This window comes from Zeus faber, assembly GCF_960531495.2.
Source record: "Zeus faber genome assembly, chromosome: 12".
Taxonomy (NCBI): domain Eukaryota; kingdom Metazoa; phylum Chordata; class Actinopteri; order Zeiformes; family Zeidae; genus Zeus; species Zeus faber.
The window spans coordinates 24,164,137-24,179,000 of record NC_137196.1 but is presented as its reverse complement, the minus strand read 5'-3'; the positions used below and the strand labels follow the sequence as shown (position 1 = coordinate 24,179,000).

Here is a 14,864-nt window from a genome sequence, read left to right as displayed (position 1 = left end):
CAAACAGACAATATGCTTTAAAGTGGACATGGAGAGGTATCGTTTTTACAGAGGCTCAGCTTTATTTCAGATGGTGGTGGGAGAAGCCATCAAACGCTGGGTTAATGTCTCCATTTTATTCTTGTCGATTTATGCTCGTGCCATTATATAGGTATGTTGTTTTTCTTCCGTCGTTCGTTATACGTAGAGTAGTTTTCGTTTTAAGGAAAGGAATATGTTTGCAATTGTGAACAGATTAGGGCCAATTTGCATAGCTTTCGGTCTAAAACATGAAATGGTGCCATTAGTGACCCCATCACCGATCTTGCTATATTTGCCAAAATTGGGAAAAGTTGTTGCCGAAGACCTAAGATCTCCAATGCAAATTTAGTTAAAACTGTAAATCCACTATTAGCAAGTAAAGCTTTGATTTTTAGTAGACAGCAGAGATATTTGAATGAGTGGATCCTGTATTATAGTGTCCTCGTTTTAGACTCCCAGCTTTAAGCGAGCTGGAGACTTTTAGCTTCAGCATTACTGCCCAAAGAGGGCGCTCTCGCTCCAAAACTCACCTGATTGTCCGCAGTTGCAAAGGTTTCCTTTTCGTTCTTTCAAATGTGGATTCTTACCATAAACGGGCGGAGTGCCATGTTTTATTTGAGTACTTTTGTTTCCTTTTTTTTTTTCCCATGAGGTTAGTCTCCTTAGAGAATCTAGGATAGTTTTGGGTGGAGTCTGGATGGTGTTGAAACCACACTCTTGTGTTCATAACCTTCATTTAGTCTCTTGTTCCATATTTTAGCACAGTTTGTGTGGTGTTTATCTTCCCAGACTCTGCCAACTGCTCTTCACCTCAGTGCCTAAGTTAAGGAGGAGCCACGCGCGCAGAGTGCCGCAACATCCGTTACCATGGCAATAACCTTTTGTTTGGGGGGGGGGGGATTCCATCCCAGTTGGTTGTTTGTTATTTTAAGAGTCTATAGCACTTGGGGAAGCCAGCCTCACGGGGTTTGGTTTGAACTAGGGCTGGCCCGATGACTTGGCTTATTTTTATTTTTTTTTTTCCCCCTTGGGAGCAAAAAGTGAGAAGTTGCTCTGAATAAACCTTTACGTGGTTTGTTTTGATGACGTTAAAACAGCAGTTAGTCGTTCAGGATGTTAAACACAGAGCGACAGCCTGTAGTGTGTCTGTTCCCCTATAGCAGCCAAATGTATTATTTATTCTTTCCCTATTTTATTATAATTCAGTTTGTTCTAGAAAGGAAAAATAAACCACACCCTCCGGGTGTGAGGCGGGTGTTCAAGCTTTTCAAAGTGTTTTTTTGTTTTTTTTGGGGGGTCTTCCTTTTCATTAAACCTCCCCCACACCAGTTTATTTCTGGCCGGCCCTGATGGAAGTCCTGCAGGGCCACTGCATCAGGACTGCGAAGCACCTCATCGCAGAGATGATGCCTTACTGCCTGCGGACGCGTAAAGCAATGTTCATTCATAAGTTCCGAGGTTCCGAGCGCGTTTTCTGGCGTCGTCTCGTCGGGTCTTCCTTCCCCCTCGGCCGCAGCGGCGCGAAGGCAGTCGAGCCAAGGAAGTCCCGTGCGTCTGGAGCGGGTCCTTGGATTCTGTCTTCGGAGAAGCAGAGTCCCTTCCACCCGGACAGAATTCGTTTTTAAGGGTTTCTGCTCCTCTAGGCGCATTTAAAATCATTTCAGTTTTAATTTTCATTATCTTTATTTTTATCTTTTTGCGTTGACGGTGAGTGTCCTACTCAAGATGCTGGTTTCGGTGCAATGTCCTTACAGAAAAGAAAAAGGAAAAAAAAAAAAAAAAATCAAGTGTTCATCAAGGCCTACTGTTCTTAACCTCTCTCGCGACCGTTCTCTGAAAATGTTGATCGTATCATTGTGATATTTTTCTAGTTACCTTTTGTCAGTATTTGGTTTGTTTGGAGAAGCTGCATATTACCCATGTTATCCCACTGCTGCTCAGTAACGTCTCTCTCCCCCTCCCTCTCGCTCTCTCGCCTTCTGTAAGAGCTCTCAGTCAGGTGTCGTCCCTCCAGGGGAACATTATTTACACATGCGTGTTTGGGTGCTTTAATGAGTGAGTGTGTGCTCCCATTAAGTTTGTTTGTTTGTCACAATTCACCTGTTCATGTTCCTTTTTACACCAAAGTTTTAAAACACCTCAGTTCTAGTCACCTTACACCTCGGGACTTTGTCAGGTTTATTTTATTTTTATTTCCTTGAGCTTTGTCGTATTTACATACTCTCTCACCATAATCTACAGGATCAAACCGTCATTTAAACTTTTCCCAGCTGTCCCAGTATAGTACGTGAATTAAGGCCAAAGCGTCATCACTTCAGACGGGTGTGACTGAGTCGTCCATTAAGCATCATCTACCTGATAAGGTCTATTTTCTCCCGGAGTCCTGAGAGGGACGTTGCTGTGCTCTGATTGCAGTCTTTTTTTTTTTTTTGTTCTTTTTAACAGTGAATTCATTCATGACTTTGCTGCATACTTCCTCCTGGACATGTCACAATAAAGCACCTTTTTAAGAAGCAAGTTTGTGCCTCATTATGACACATGTTTATCGTTTACCCTTTTTAAGTCGTGTTTAATGCTCGTCAATGAAGTTCAGCCCCTTTAGGCGCAAAAATAATGGTACACCGCGGATCAGTTGTACCCCTTTAAAAAAATAGATATTTAATGTACAGGATGATATTAGACGACTGGTAAAAGTAAGTTTCCTTGAGATGGTCCAAACAGTAACTCTTATTTTGACAAGAGTATTGCTGCTATGCCCCTTGGAGTCACGTGCTTCCCTGCACCTGTTCTCCTGTTTAACAATGAAGGTTTCCCAATGTCCTGAACTGCAGATCTGTGTGTCAAGGGTGTGTCCTATCCAAAGTTCAGGCCCGCCGCTCTCGTCTGTCAAGTCACGGGTTGTTTTACTTTAATGTTTGCGTAGAATTAAGCGCCGTTAAGCTCTGTTTTCCTACAAAGTATTTCACACCCAACAAAGCTGCGAGCGAAACGTATCGCGTCGTTTCTTTTGCAAGGATCAGTGTCTGGAGCTATGATTTTTAGAGCCACGTTTTCCATGGCACTTTGAACTTCCAGACAGAAGGTCGTAAAATGATCAGTGTTTTAGAGCGCCACCCTGCCCGATATTCAGAGCTGTAAGTTTGACTTAAAAAATAATAATAAATGAAATGGAGATTCACCACTAGCAGGAAGACCCTGTGGAAGGTTGTGTATTTTACTATTTGCGTGTGAGATAAAAAGGTTCCACATTGATGAATTTCAGGAGAGGAAAAAAAACAAATAGAAAATCAAAGCAGTCTGTTTCAGAGTTTTACCAGGGGTTCAATTATAAAAAGAAAAGCGAGTGGTACAGCACCCTGATATCATGTAAAAAAAAAAAATGAAAAGTTTTGATGAGCTAAGAATAAATTATTTCAATATACTGTATGGATTTATGAATGGAAATCCCCAAATGGTAATTAAAAATAAGGACATAGTAAATGACTAACTAGAAATGCTGGACATTGTAAAAAGGATAAAGTTTAACTACTACTGCAACTGATCAAACCTTGATACGACAGTAAAACCGTAATTTGATGTGATGTAGTAATAAGCAGCCTTCACCTAGCGTGCACCTGCGTCTACCTGATCCCAATGACATAAAAAAAAAAAAAAAAAGTATTGTATCTAAAACTCGAGCTGTCATCCTTTGAGGATGTTTCGCCCAACTCTTTGAATTCGTTGATTACAAACAAACAAAAACTTTGTAGTTGTACGTTCGATACGAAATCCTATTTAAAACATTCCGCACCGACTCCCTCCCCCGGGAGGCGTCTCATTCGGCGTCAAGCATCATGGTGTGTACAAAGAGTCCGGCCGAGGGCAGAGCGTCTCCGTTCTTGTTGAGCAGCGGCACGTGTCGGTACCCTGCGGACACAAAGGAAACCCCCGTTAAACGAGGGACGAGAACAGTGCTGCGTGTGTTCTCAGCCACAAAGCTGCGTTATTCCGAAAGAAAAAAAAAAAAAAAAAGTTTGAATATTCGTACTTATGGGAGCTGGACTCGTCCCACTCACCCATTTGCAGGCTGCTGAACGGCAGCGTGTACTGGCCAATGAACTCGTTACCGGACGTGCTGTCGTGGTCCTCCACCGTGAAGCGCACCAGCGCCAGCTCGGGCACGTACACGTCGAACTGGAAGCTCTCGTTCCACGCCGGGTTAAAACCTGGAACGGACAAATTAAGAACACTCGCGTTTCGTGGACCGGACTCACCCCGTGTGCCTGAGCAAAAAAATAAATAAAAAAATGAAAGACGTTTGAGCCTTTTTTAAAAGTACCGTTATTTTCGACGACAGCCGTCTCCTTCGCAGCTACGTCGGCGGGCACCCCGAATATCTCCACCCTCACCAGCGGGTCCACGATGGACGACTTTTTGTCGGTGACTTTGGGAAGCTGCTGCGCCGACACCACCTGCGGAGGACAACACATGCCAGCGCTTGAGCAGAGAACGGGAAAACCAGGCGTTTACCGTGGCAATGTTTTGGGGGGGTTTTTTTTGCCGCGCTTTGACTCTCCCCGACCATGACGTGCAGGGTCTTGTGCTGCAGCCACGCCCCTCGGGTCAGCGTGATGGGGTCGAACTCCGTCGCCCCGTCCCTCAGGTACGGCGGCTTGAGGACGTAGCCGCTCCTCCCGTTGGCCAGGAACCGGCCCTGGTTCAGATCCATGTCCATGCAGTGGGTCTGGAAGTTCAACGCCACTGGAGAGGAGCAGAAAACCAGCAACCGTCACCGACAGCGCCGAATTAAAAGGCGAACCGGCGCGCGGTACGACCGGATGCTGCTCGACTATTTTGGCGCGCCGGCCAGACCACTTGCCGATTTGACAGCCGGAGTTCCACAGCGGCACCGGGTTGTAGTTGGAGGAGTCGGTCCTCGATCCCGCCGGGTAGATGCGGCTGAGCTTCTCCACGTTGTGCTGGATGTAGACATTAGCTGCAGGAAACAGATAAAGAAAAACAATCACGGAAACGGATGACACTTTCCTTTTTCACTTTTTTTTTTCCCCCCCTACTTTTCTTTTTTGCGTGCCGGAAGGATTGGTTTATTTGCCGTTACCACATCCAAGGTATACGCGTCTGTTTTTATTTATTCTTTATCTTAATATGAACTTCCCTTTTCGTATTTGTACAACCCTCCATCCAGGCAGTGGGGAGAAAGTACAAGCCGCATCCTGGAAAAAGGGGGAAACATTCAACCGGGACGGGCGACGACGGGACGTTTCTGCCGCCTCACCAGACTCCTCGGCCAGTTTCGTGGCTTTTCCTTCCTTGAACGACGACATCTCGTAGAAGGCCAGGTTCCGGAGCGCGTCCTCAAAGCCGTTGAAGTGGACGCTCTTGCAGTAGACCACCATGTCCGACAGCTCCTTCGCTAGTTTCAACTTCTTTTTCTCCTAAACGTGGAAATTATTGAATTTTTTTTTTATTATTATTATTTTTTTTTTAAAAGAGTGGAAATAATATGAAAGTGTAATAATAGTTCATTCATGAAATAATGTTCAAAAATATGCACTTTAACCCTTTCCCCTAAAGGTCATCCCACCTTGCTCTTCTTCTCCTCCTCATCGCCGCTGCTGTCCGAGTCCTCATCCTCCGTCACATCTTCATCCTCCTCCGCCGCCTTCTCTCCGGGCGGGGCCTCGGTAGCAAAGCAGGCTTCTAATTTATTCAGCCTCTTTCCCTTGACGATGAATCTCCCCTTCAGCTCCTGGCGAAACACACGACGCGCACGTACGTCCACACGTATAACAAAAAAAAAATTAAATAAATAAAATGAATGAAACGTCGGCAGGAAGTTGCGTTGCCGCCCGCCGGGAAGGGAAGTTGAAGGAGGAAGGAAAGCGGTGAAACCGTCAGCGGACGGGTGATCACAGTAAAACCCAGAAACACTCACGCAGGGTCTTTGGCAAATTTGGTCGAGTTAAGGTCGGATATATTCAAACTGAGCGCCACAAAGGTTAACTATGGGTGTCCCAGTAGCAGCCTGGGAAGGTGTATTGGGGTAAAAAATAAAAAAAATCTATTCTATTGAAAGTAAAAGGATAACATTAAAGTGTGTTAACCATTAACAATTGATAAGATTATAGCCAACAAGTGTGACAAATCCATGACTGCCATGTTTTGAACTGCATTTGACAATAACTATTATAAGCTATAACCATGCCTAGTGCATTGGAGACCTCTATCCTCATTGTGTGTCATTTAGACATTTGGTGACCCCAAATTAGCCATTCATTTGCATTTTATGATCTCTTTCGATCTATGAAACACTGAGATTTCAACATTATAAATTAAATACATCATAAAAAATAAAAATAAAAACACAACCTTATCCGGTATCTAGTGCCTTACCAGGACCACATCTTGAGCCGCACTCAGATTGCGGTCAATCCTCCAAACAAAGACGGCTGTTCATAACAACTCTTTCAAACGCTTATCTCTGATCAGAACAGCACAAGACGACGAGCCGGAGACGACCAACCTCGGGGGACGGGAAGCGGGCGGGCATGGTGTCCCCCAGGGGCTTGGTGAGCAGCGCGGGCCCCAGGATGGAGCTCATGTGGCGGGCCATGACCCTCTGCTGCTCCACGCTGCAGTGGTTCTCCAGGGACAGGATCACCGGGTAGTCCGAGGCCTGGGGGGGGGGGGGGGGGGGGGGGGGGGCGGGTGCGAGACGGTCAGAACCACGGAGGGAGGGAGGGAGGGAGGGAGGAGAGGGGACCGGGGGCAGAAACCACACACACCTTGAAGGCGTACTCCTTGATGGCTGCGATGGTGTCTCTGAAGGGGATCTTGGAGGTGAGTGTGTATCCGTGGTAGATCACCGGCTCCCCGTTTGATCCGTCCCAGCAGTCCAGCTCCACACAGCGGCAGCCCTTCAGCAGAGCCCTGTGTGGGCGTCGGGTCGTTCATCAAAAAAAAAAAAAAATACTGGATAACTTGTGGGTCATTTTTCCCAATATTTTTTCTATCCATTTGTTTTAGGTTTATGGTATATTGATAACTATTGATAATTAGGTTATTACATATTACCATTTCTTTACTATTATAACCTATAGTTTAATGTATCTGTTTTATGTGTCATGTTATGTATTCTATACACGTGGCAATGTTTAATTCTATATATCCCTGTTAAATACACAAGTAAATGAGCAAACAGTGTTCTCACACAGAGAGCCGCCTCTCACCTGACGTAGGCCTCCGTGCTGCTGGGCCCTTTGAGCTGGTCCTCCATCAGGTAGGTGTTGTGGGAGGAGGAGATGAAGTAGTGGTTCAGGGGCTGGCTCATGTCCTGGTGCACCTCCCAGTGCCGGGGGTTGAGGATCAGGCCCTCGGGCTTGTGCAGATACATCAGGAAGCCATCTTTGGAAAACTGCTTTTTCTCTTTGGCTGGAAAGTATTGAAACCACTTATTGTTATTTTCTGTGTTGATTTAGTAAAAAATAATAATTGATTGTCCTGTTTGTCAATGAAAATTATTTAAAGAATAATTTACCAATAACAAAGACAATGTATTTTGGAAGAAATCTACATATTTTACGAATCCAACCTTTACCTGCGTCATCCAGCTCGTACTTCTGGATGAGCCTGTGTGCGTCCTCCAGCGAGGCGCTCTCCCTCTGCTCTTTGCCCAGAAACTCCTGCAGGTTTTCGGCGCTCATCAGGCCCCCGGTCTTGGCGTACGCCCCGTAGATCACGCTGATCTCCTCCCGGTGCGTCAGCAGATCGTAGAAGTGCTCGATCTCCTCGCCCGCCAGATATCCCGACTTTGATTTGTCGCATTTCTGACGGGTGAAGAAAAGCGCTACGTGGTTGGGACGAACCGTGGAAACGACTTACTCCTTGCTTATTACGCCGATACCCTTGATAGACTACCTACGAAAGATGCCGATTAACAAACATTTGTTTATGCAAATCCCTCAAATACGGGCGTGTCACCTCGAACAGCATTTCACTGTAGTCGTCGTCCACCTCGATGTTGATGAGGTGCAGGAAGTCTTTCAGCTCTTTCCGGTTCATCTTGTCGTCGCTGTCCTTGTCGGCTTTCCTCATGCAGTTGAAGATCCAGCTGAGGTTCGGTCCGGTCAAGGAGGCTTTTTCGGGGGGGAACGAGGGGACGCACAGAACCCGACCGACGGAGCGGCCTCGGCACGGTTGCGACTGCACCCCGAACCGCTCTGTTGCATAAGAATCGGCACCGTGAACGTCCTCGGGACCCTTTCCCAACCTGATAACTGAAACGCGCCAATGTCGGGGTTCCCCCTTAAATCGAACCCCATTCAATCTGAGACCCGACTGTTTTAAAAGACGCGTTGCATTTTCTGTCCACGTATCCGGCTGTGGTCGGCGGCCATGTTTCCTTCGAATCGGTTTCATTTCATTGTAATGAGAGCAAGGTATTTAGGGCGTGTGATACATTAAAGCATATTGTCATGGATTTGGACACAAGTGGATTTTTTTTTAAACCAACACTTGACTATTTAGGAAACATATGCCTTGAGACCCTGCTCTACCCTCGTTGGCGATCCCCTACGGGGGGTGGGGGGCTTGAGGTCCGGCACGAGAGGTTGGGAACCCCCGACTAAAACGATGCCCAATACACCTTTACGGCGAGGATACTGCTCGGTCTTCTGCTGCCGGTTGAGGTTGTTGGCCTTGGCCACCATCTTCTGCAGGCTGGAGACCCACTGCTTGGCCTCCTCCTCGGAGCTGGCGATCAGGTCCAGGTTCTTGCGACGGCCCTTGAAGACAATGGAGAAGCAGCGACCCTCCACCTTCTCGTCCGTGCACTTCCTCAGCCCCTCCGACTGGCGGCCCATCCGCACTGCCGAGACGTCCTCAATGGAGACTAGAGGGCGGGGAAAATAAAATAAAATAATAATATCATCGTCGTAAACAGCTGTCAGAGATTGTCGGGGGCCGAGGGCTTGCAGACCCATCTGCTGTCATTTCGATTTTGAGTCGCGACTTGTCCTCGTGTCTCAAACTGCTGGAGCCTTGTTTATTTGAAACCTCGCAAAATAATGTCGGTACATATTCAACCACAAACAGCGTCTGCATCGACTTCACCTCAGTGATTTTTCTCCGACCCGCCGGCGAGGGCAGGTATTGCGGCCAATAATCATATCAATGTAATCATATCACCATAGTAATTATCAGGTGGACACATGCCCTCTGTGGTACACAGCGGAGTCAGAACCACGACCTAGACAGACACATATTTTATAAGTGAAGAAAAAGATATATATCTTTAAATCATTTTGTTGACTTTAGCCAGACCCGCGTTCGTGAATTCTTAGATCGTAAACCTGTCGGATCCGTTCGCTTCTGAATAAACAATCTCACACACATGTGGAGTGGCTGACGGGGCTGCACTCACACATCCGCGACGTCCTGAAGGTCTTCTTGGACTCGTGCCACACGGTCCTGCAGTCGTCCTGCAGCTTGTAGAAGCGCGTCTTCTTCCAGGACCGGGAGCGCACCTTGAGGAGGTCCCCGCCCGCCAGCAGGAACTGGAGGTCCGCGTCCCCCTCCATTCCTTGGGGGAAATTTTCGGGGGAGACAAAGGGAACACTTTATCCTGTGCCTGTTCGCTGAGATCTCTGGGCCCCCCGCCCCACCCCCCCGATATGAGAAGATTTCCATTGTTGGATATGGTTTAGTCCAAACTTCCACACCTGTCCGTGCTATATTCGGGGAGAAAACAGTGAAACTACGACTCAAAGGGTAATTGCACAGTCTCTGGTGGTGCTTAAGTTTTAAAATACTAGGTTTGACCATTTGAATCTTTTTGCTGGGGACCCCCTGGAAGGTCACGAAGGACCCTCGCTGGTCCCCCGGACCCCAGGTTGAGAACCGGCCCTGATCTAAAAGACAATGCACAAAATATAATGTGTTCTTCGCACAGAGACAAATGAAACGGGCTGCGGCAGCGTAGGTAAAAAGATAGTTTGTGAATATTACTGTATAGAATTAATAAAAAAAAGTTTTACTGTGTATAAAAAAACCCCCAAAACAGATCAATGTAAACGTCATATACAGCAGGTCCAAATTATTTACAATAACCCGATGCAAAGTGTACTTCTTCTAGCTGAGAGTGGCTGTCACTGCCCCTGCGTCCGGAGGCGGACACGGCGCTCCCTACCCAGCAGCTCCGCGTTCCTGACCGTGGTCCTGCGGCTGTGAGCGGCGCGCAGCTGCTCCTCCGACCGGCTGCGGCCGCCTTGCTTCCGCACGCATCGCATGGTGCCCGCGGGTCGAACGCCAAGCCACTGCCGCGACGCGACGCGACGCCCGGACCCGCCGCAGCACACCGGAGCCCGGATGGGCGTGAGCTACCAGTACACGCCCGACTCCACAGCGGGAGTTCCCGAACGGCTGTCGGCGGCCCCCTAGGGGACCCGCGGGGTACTTGCCGGGGGCGTCCGCAGCAAAACGTTATGACAGTATTTTAAAAAGGTTTCGGTTTGTAGAGTTCGCAGAACGGACTTGGCACAAATGGGAAACAATGGTCATGACTACGTTTTGATCGGTGTAAAATCCCGTGGGAATGAGAATCGTTGTGTTACCTGAGAATGAGCCGTTTCTATCTACGTTGGGCAGCGGGTACGCGTCCACGGAGGCCCCCCCCCCGACCCCCCACGGTGCTACTACAGTAGCCCAAAAACGGTCTCCAGAGAGGGGCTTTGGCGTGGCGTGTTGCAGCTTTCTCCATTTTGCATGGCCAAACTAGTTGGTTGTGACCTGCAACCTGAGATGCCACTAAAGTCTACACACTGCACCTTTAATTATGAAATACGCATATATTGTGTATCTTAATCTGAATGTATTTTGTGGGAATGAATATATATATAAACAACCAAGTAAAACAACTTACAATAAATAATATCTATTTTTATAATAATAAATAGTAAAATAATATTTTACACATTTACATATTGAAAATGTATTTTTATATGAACATTACGTATAGACTCGACTAAACTAATGATTGTGACTTATTGTCCCGAGGTTTGCCATTTTTGACCGTTTCATTTAAATGTCAAAGCACATGGCATGGTTTATAGGCAGCTGAAGTGAAGTATACACAACTTGTTTAGTCTGCCAAGAAGGGGGCCTGTCATGAAACACACACAACCAAATATATTCCAATTATGAACCAAACTCTCGATCCAAGTTCTACTTCTTTACGTTGACGTGGTAATGGGATGTAAAAAAACCCAAAACAAAACAAAACAAAAAAAAAACATGCCTGGAGCTGTGTTATTCGCAATAAAATCACATTAAAACACAAAAAACATTTAACCTCCGGCTTAAGAATAAAGCGTCTCCCTGAAACAGATATAAAGTGTTATTTGAATTAAAGAGACGAGCCCCCTCTAGCGGCGGAAATGTCCCCCAACACGTTCCATGTGGATAATCACCTTGATCGCGGACACATGCTGCGCTGAACACCAGCCAGCCTGGCCACATCTACCGAGAACTTCGGTTGTTGAGTGACTTTCCACAATGTGTATTCGATTTACCGAGTTGATCAACGAAAATAAAAAGTAAAAACACAAATGTAAACATATATATATATATTTTTTTTGCTCTATGCATGCGTTTGTATGTGCAGTGGCTGGAGATAGCGAGTACACTACGATGACATTTGAGGAATGTTTTGGTTTTGCAGACATGTTTACAGAAGGGGAAAAAAAAAAAAAAAAAAAAAAGCCACACCTTTGGCACAATTTGCAACTAAACGAAACCCATTGTAATGCAATGCGGCTGCAGGGTTGAGTATGGTGTTGATGGAAACAATCTAATAATATCAAATTTTTAAAAAATTGATTAAACACAAAAACATACTATACAGGGAACATGTTATATAGGCCTCATTATCTGAGGATATTACAATAAAGAGGTGACCCACCGTAGTTTTTGGCTGTGCCATTTGTTTCCATGCTTTATCTTCCCTCGTGTTTCTTTCCAAAGTGTTGTCCTTTCAAGTCGTCCCAAATGTCATCCGGGAGCGGGCCTCCTTCCCATATGTTCCCCTCCGAGTGAGAGGTTGAGCAGCTTGAACCAGAGCCTCCGAGCGAGAGTGCAGTCGGCAAGGGAGGCAAGGCGCTTCCCTTTTCACGCTCAAACTGGAGACACTCCCCCACTCCAGGCCTCCAACACCGGTTCGACCAGCCTGCCCTGCAACCCAAGCTGTGGTTCTGTGATGTCACCTCGCGATTTGTTACACCTTGCGGCCTCTCCCCAGTGGGAGGGAGCGTTCAAGCTCACACACAACCGCCATTCACCCTGGTACACCGCGCACAAGAAGTCTACTAAATCAAGGCCTCTTTACTCGAGGGAAATGCCTCAAGTACGTTGCACGGGCCGTATGGGGATAAATGACATTTTTGTTGCAACCGGGGTGTAAGGAACCACATGATCTGCACGGCGTCCTGCTACATGGATCCTAGCCGGGTTACAATAACACTCATTGTAAAGAAATGCAATTCCGCCATTAGCGCGGTTTCCCAACACGTGGTTTGCGATCAGTACTTAATTTTCTGTCAAAAAATGCTCCGTTTTTTCGCCAAAAGTGAAAAAGATCTAAAAGCGTTACTAGAATATGCAGCTGAATAACAAGGAGCGCTTGATGTGGTGCGATATACATGGTTTTGTTCCATTCTCAGGACAGGTTTGCAGGAGTTATTTATTTTTATTTTTTTAAAGGTCGACAAAGCCTAAAGAATTTCAAATCGGCACTAAAAGTTCTCAAACGAAACACAGAAGAAGGCTGGTTTGGGATTCTCCGACTCACTACACCCGCGGCTTGAAGCCTCTAGGTGCTGGTGAATGCGTGCAGATGAAGTGCTTTCCTTTTCATGTTCGGCTTAGCCTTGGCGGGACAATAATCATGGAGTTACTGGTTCACGGGCCGCTCTTGTGGCTCTCAGCACTTCCCTTTCAGGCCCGGCTTACACCCCGTGCGCGGTCAGCATCGGGCTGACTGAGCTTTCACACAACGCTGGGGGAGGCTCTTCCGGAAAAGGGACACCAACTTCCATTTCCATCAGGGTCCGGGGGGGGGACACAATAACTTGTTTTGAGTGGTATACTGTAGCGGATGTGTGTGTGCGCGTGTGCCTGCGCCTGCGCCTGCACTTCATTATGTATTTGTCAGGAAGACATGTTGGATTGCAACGCCACAATGCAGCTTCAAACTCGTGCTCTGAGATCTGCACAAGGCAGCAGCGGGGGTCTCCATGTCTTGCTCAAGGGCACTTTAACAGTTCTACCTGACAGCCTTGAGAGACTGTTCAAACGGCTCATTAACACACGATGGAAGGCGAGAAATATATGGCGAAAATATAAAAGTTTAAAGCAGTATAGGGTTTGATTGTTAAATTAGGACTAAATAGAAATGAGCGTGAGTGGAGCCCGCTGGCCCCCTATTTTTAAAATAAACACTATCAGCCGCACTAACGCTGACAAAAATCTATTGAAAACGCATGCAACAAAGACCATCAAACAATTCATATTCCTGTGAGAAATACAAAGCAATGACAAACAGCCCTTATCAGAGACCCTCGACAAGCCATCTCACTTGTAAACATGCATTTGTTTAAGCAAACGAAAGTTTGCTTAACCAAACAAGTTTAAAATGTAAACTCAAAAGGCTCCGGGTCAGGTCATGGCCTTTAAAATGTTGTCGCTGACAAGAGGAAACGGCCTCCAAGACCTCCCTTGAATTCAAGCGCCTGAGTCGGAGAGACAAGTCGCCGCTGTTGTTGTTGTCAGTCGTCTGTGCAGCGTTCGGAACAAGCTGTGACAAGGCCGAATGTTTCCCATTCGTGCCTCTAATGCCATCCATACTTCTGCTCCGTGGATGCATCGGGGCGTGTTTCTACTCGCATTGATTTGGTTTAAATTATGCTTATTAATATGAAAAATGTACTTAAAAATGAACACCCGACATAGAAATTTCTTATGGGGAGGATTAAACAAATAAGAAAAAAGCACGGCCAATAATAAGAATAATAAGCATTTTGTTTTTCCAATTATGATTTTTATTATTTCCTTCACAGACATCCAACAAGGCAGTCCAATGTGTTTTACAGGTAGATATTCACAGAAATATACATATATATACACACACACACAGAATTTATATATATACACAGTAAATACAGTATATATAAATAAGGTAGAGCGAAAAAATTAAAACTAGAAAGGACAACAACAGCAGGTTCAAATAAACAGCAGGCACAGATAAAATAAAAATTTCCAAATCTTTATGAAAGTTGAAATTTTAAATTGCAGTGAAGGAAACAATAATGAAATAATATACACAGATGTACACATATGCAGTACATGAATACTAGACATACATATACACATAAGATTGTTTTATATTATATGTAGACCACAGGTGTGGCAGATGCCATTTGTATTTAATATGCAAAACTAATAACTATAGCAGTTGAATTTGCATTATTCATACGGTTTTACACCTAGTTAGTTTGGGTTAAGCGGAGCCAACTTCATTACTTCAAAAATGTCTTTAAAAACAGTGATCCCTCACCAAATATGGTGAGGGATTATTTATATTCAGTATAAATGTGTAATCCGATTGAGAAGAAACAAAGTTGGGACAAAATACACCAGATCAATGTCTCCCACACCTGTTTTTTTGTTTTTTTTTTGCTTATTTTTGGGAACCTTTTGCCCCCCCCCCCCCCCCCCCCCCCCCCCCCCCCCCCCACACACACACACACAGGAAAACCTAATTTTTCCCACTTTCCCGTTGACCCCTAAACGCG

At 45.9% G+C, this 14,864-nt stretch overlaps 1 protein-coding gene across 1 annotated transcript; it reads right to left on the bottom strand.

Moving 5' to 3' along the window:
- Positions 1-3,286: 3,286 nt before the first annotated feature.
- LOC307238107 (1-phosphatidylinositol 4,5-bisphosphate phosphodiesterase delta-1-like) lies at positions 3,287-12,105 on the bottom strand. Its single transcript, XM_080010965.1, has 15 exons — positions 11,978-12,105; positions 9,443-9,601; positions 8,683-8,911; positions 8,002-8,131; positions 7,619-7,847; positions 7,251-7,452; positions 6,807-6,951; positions 6,545-6,697; positions 5,606-5,770; positions 5,297-5,456; positions 4,880-4,996; positions 4,583-4,761; positions 4,340-4,472; positions 4,077-4,226; positions 3,287-3,927 (listed from the first exon to the last, which is right to left on the bottom strand). The coding sequence occupies exons 1-15, from the start codon at positions 12,006-12,008 to the stop codon at positions 3,836-3,838; spliced, it is 2,274 nt and encodes a 757-aa protein (XP_079867091.1). The 5' UTR covers positions 12,009-12,105; the 3' UTR covers positions 3,287-3,835.
- Between the last annotated feature and the right edge of the window lie 2,759 nt (positions 12,106-14,864).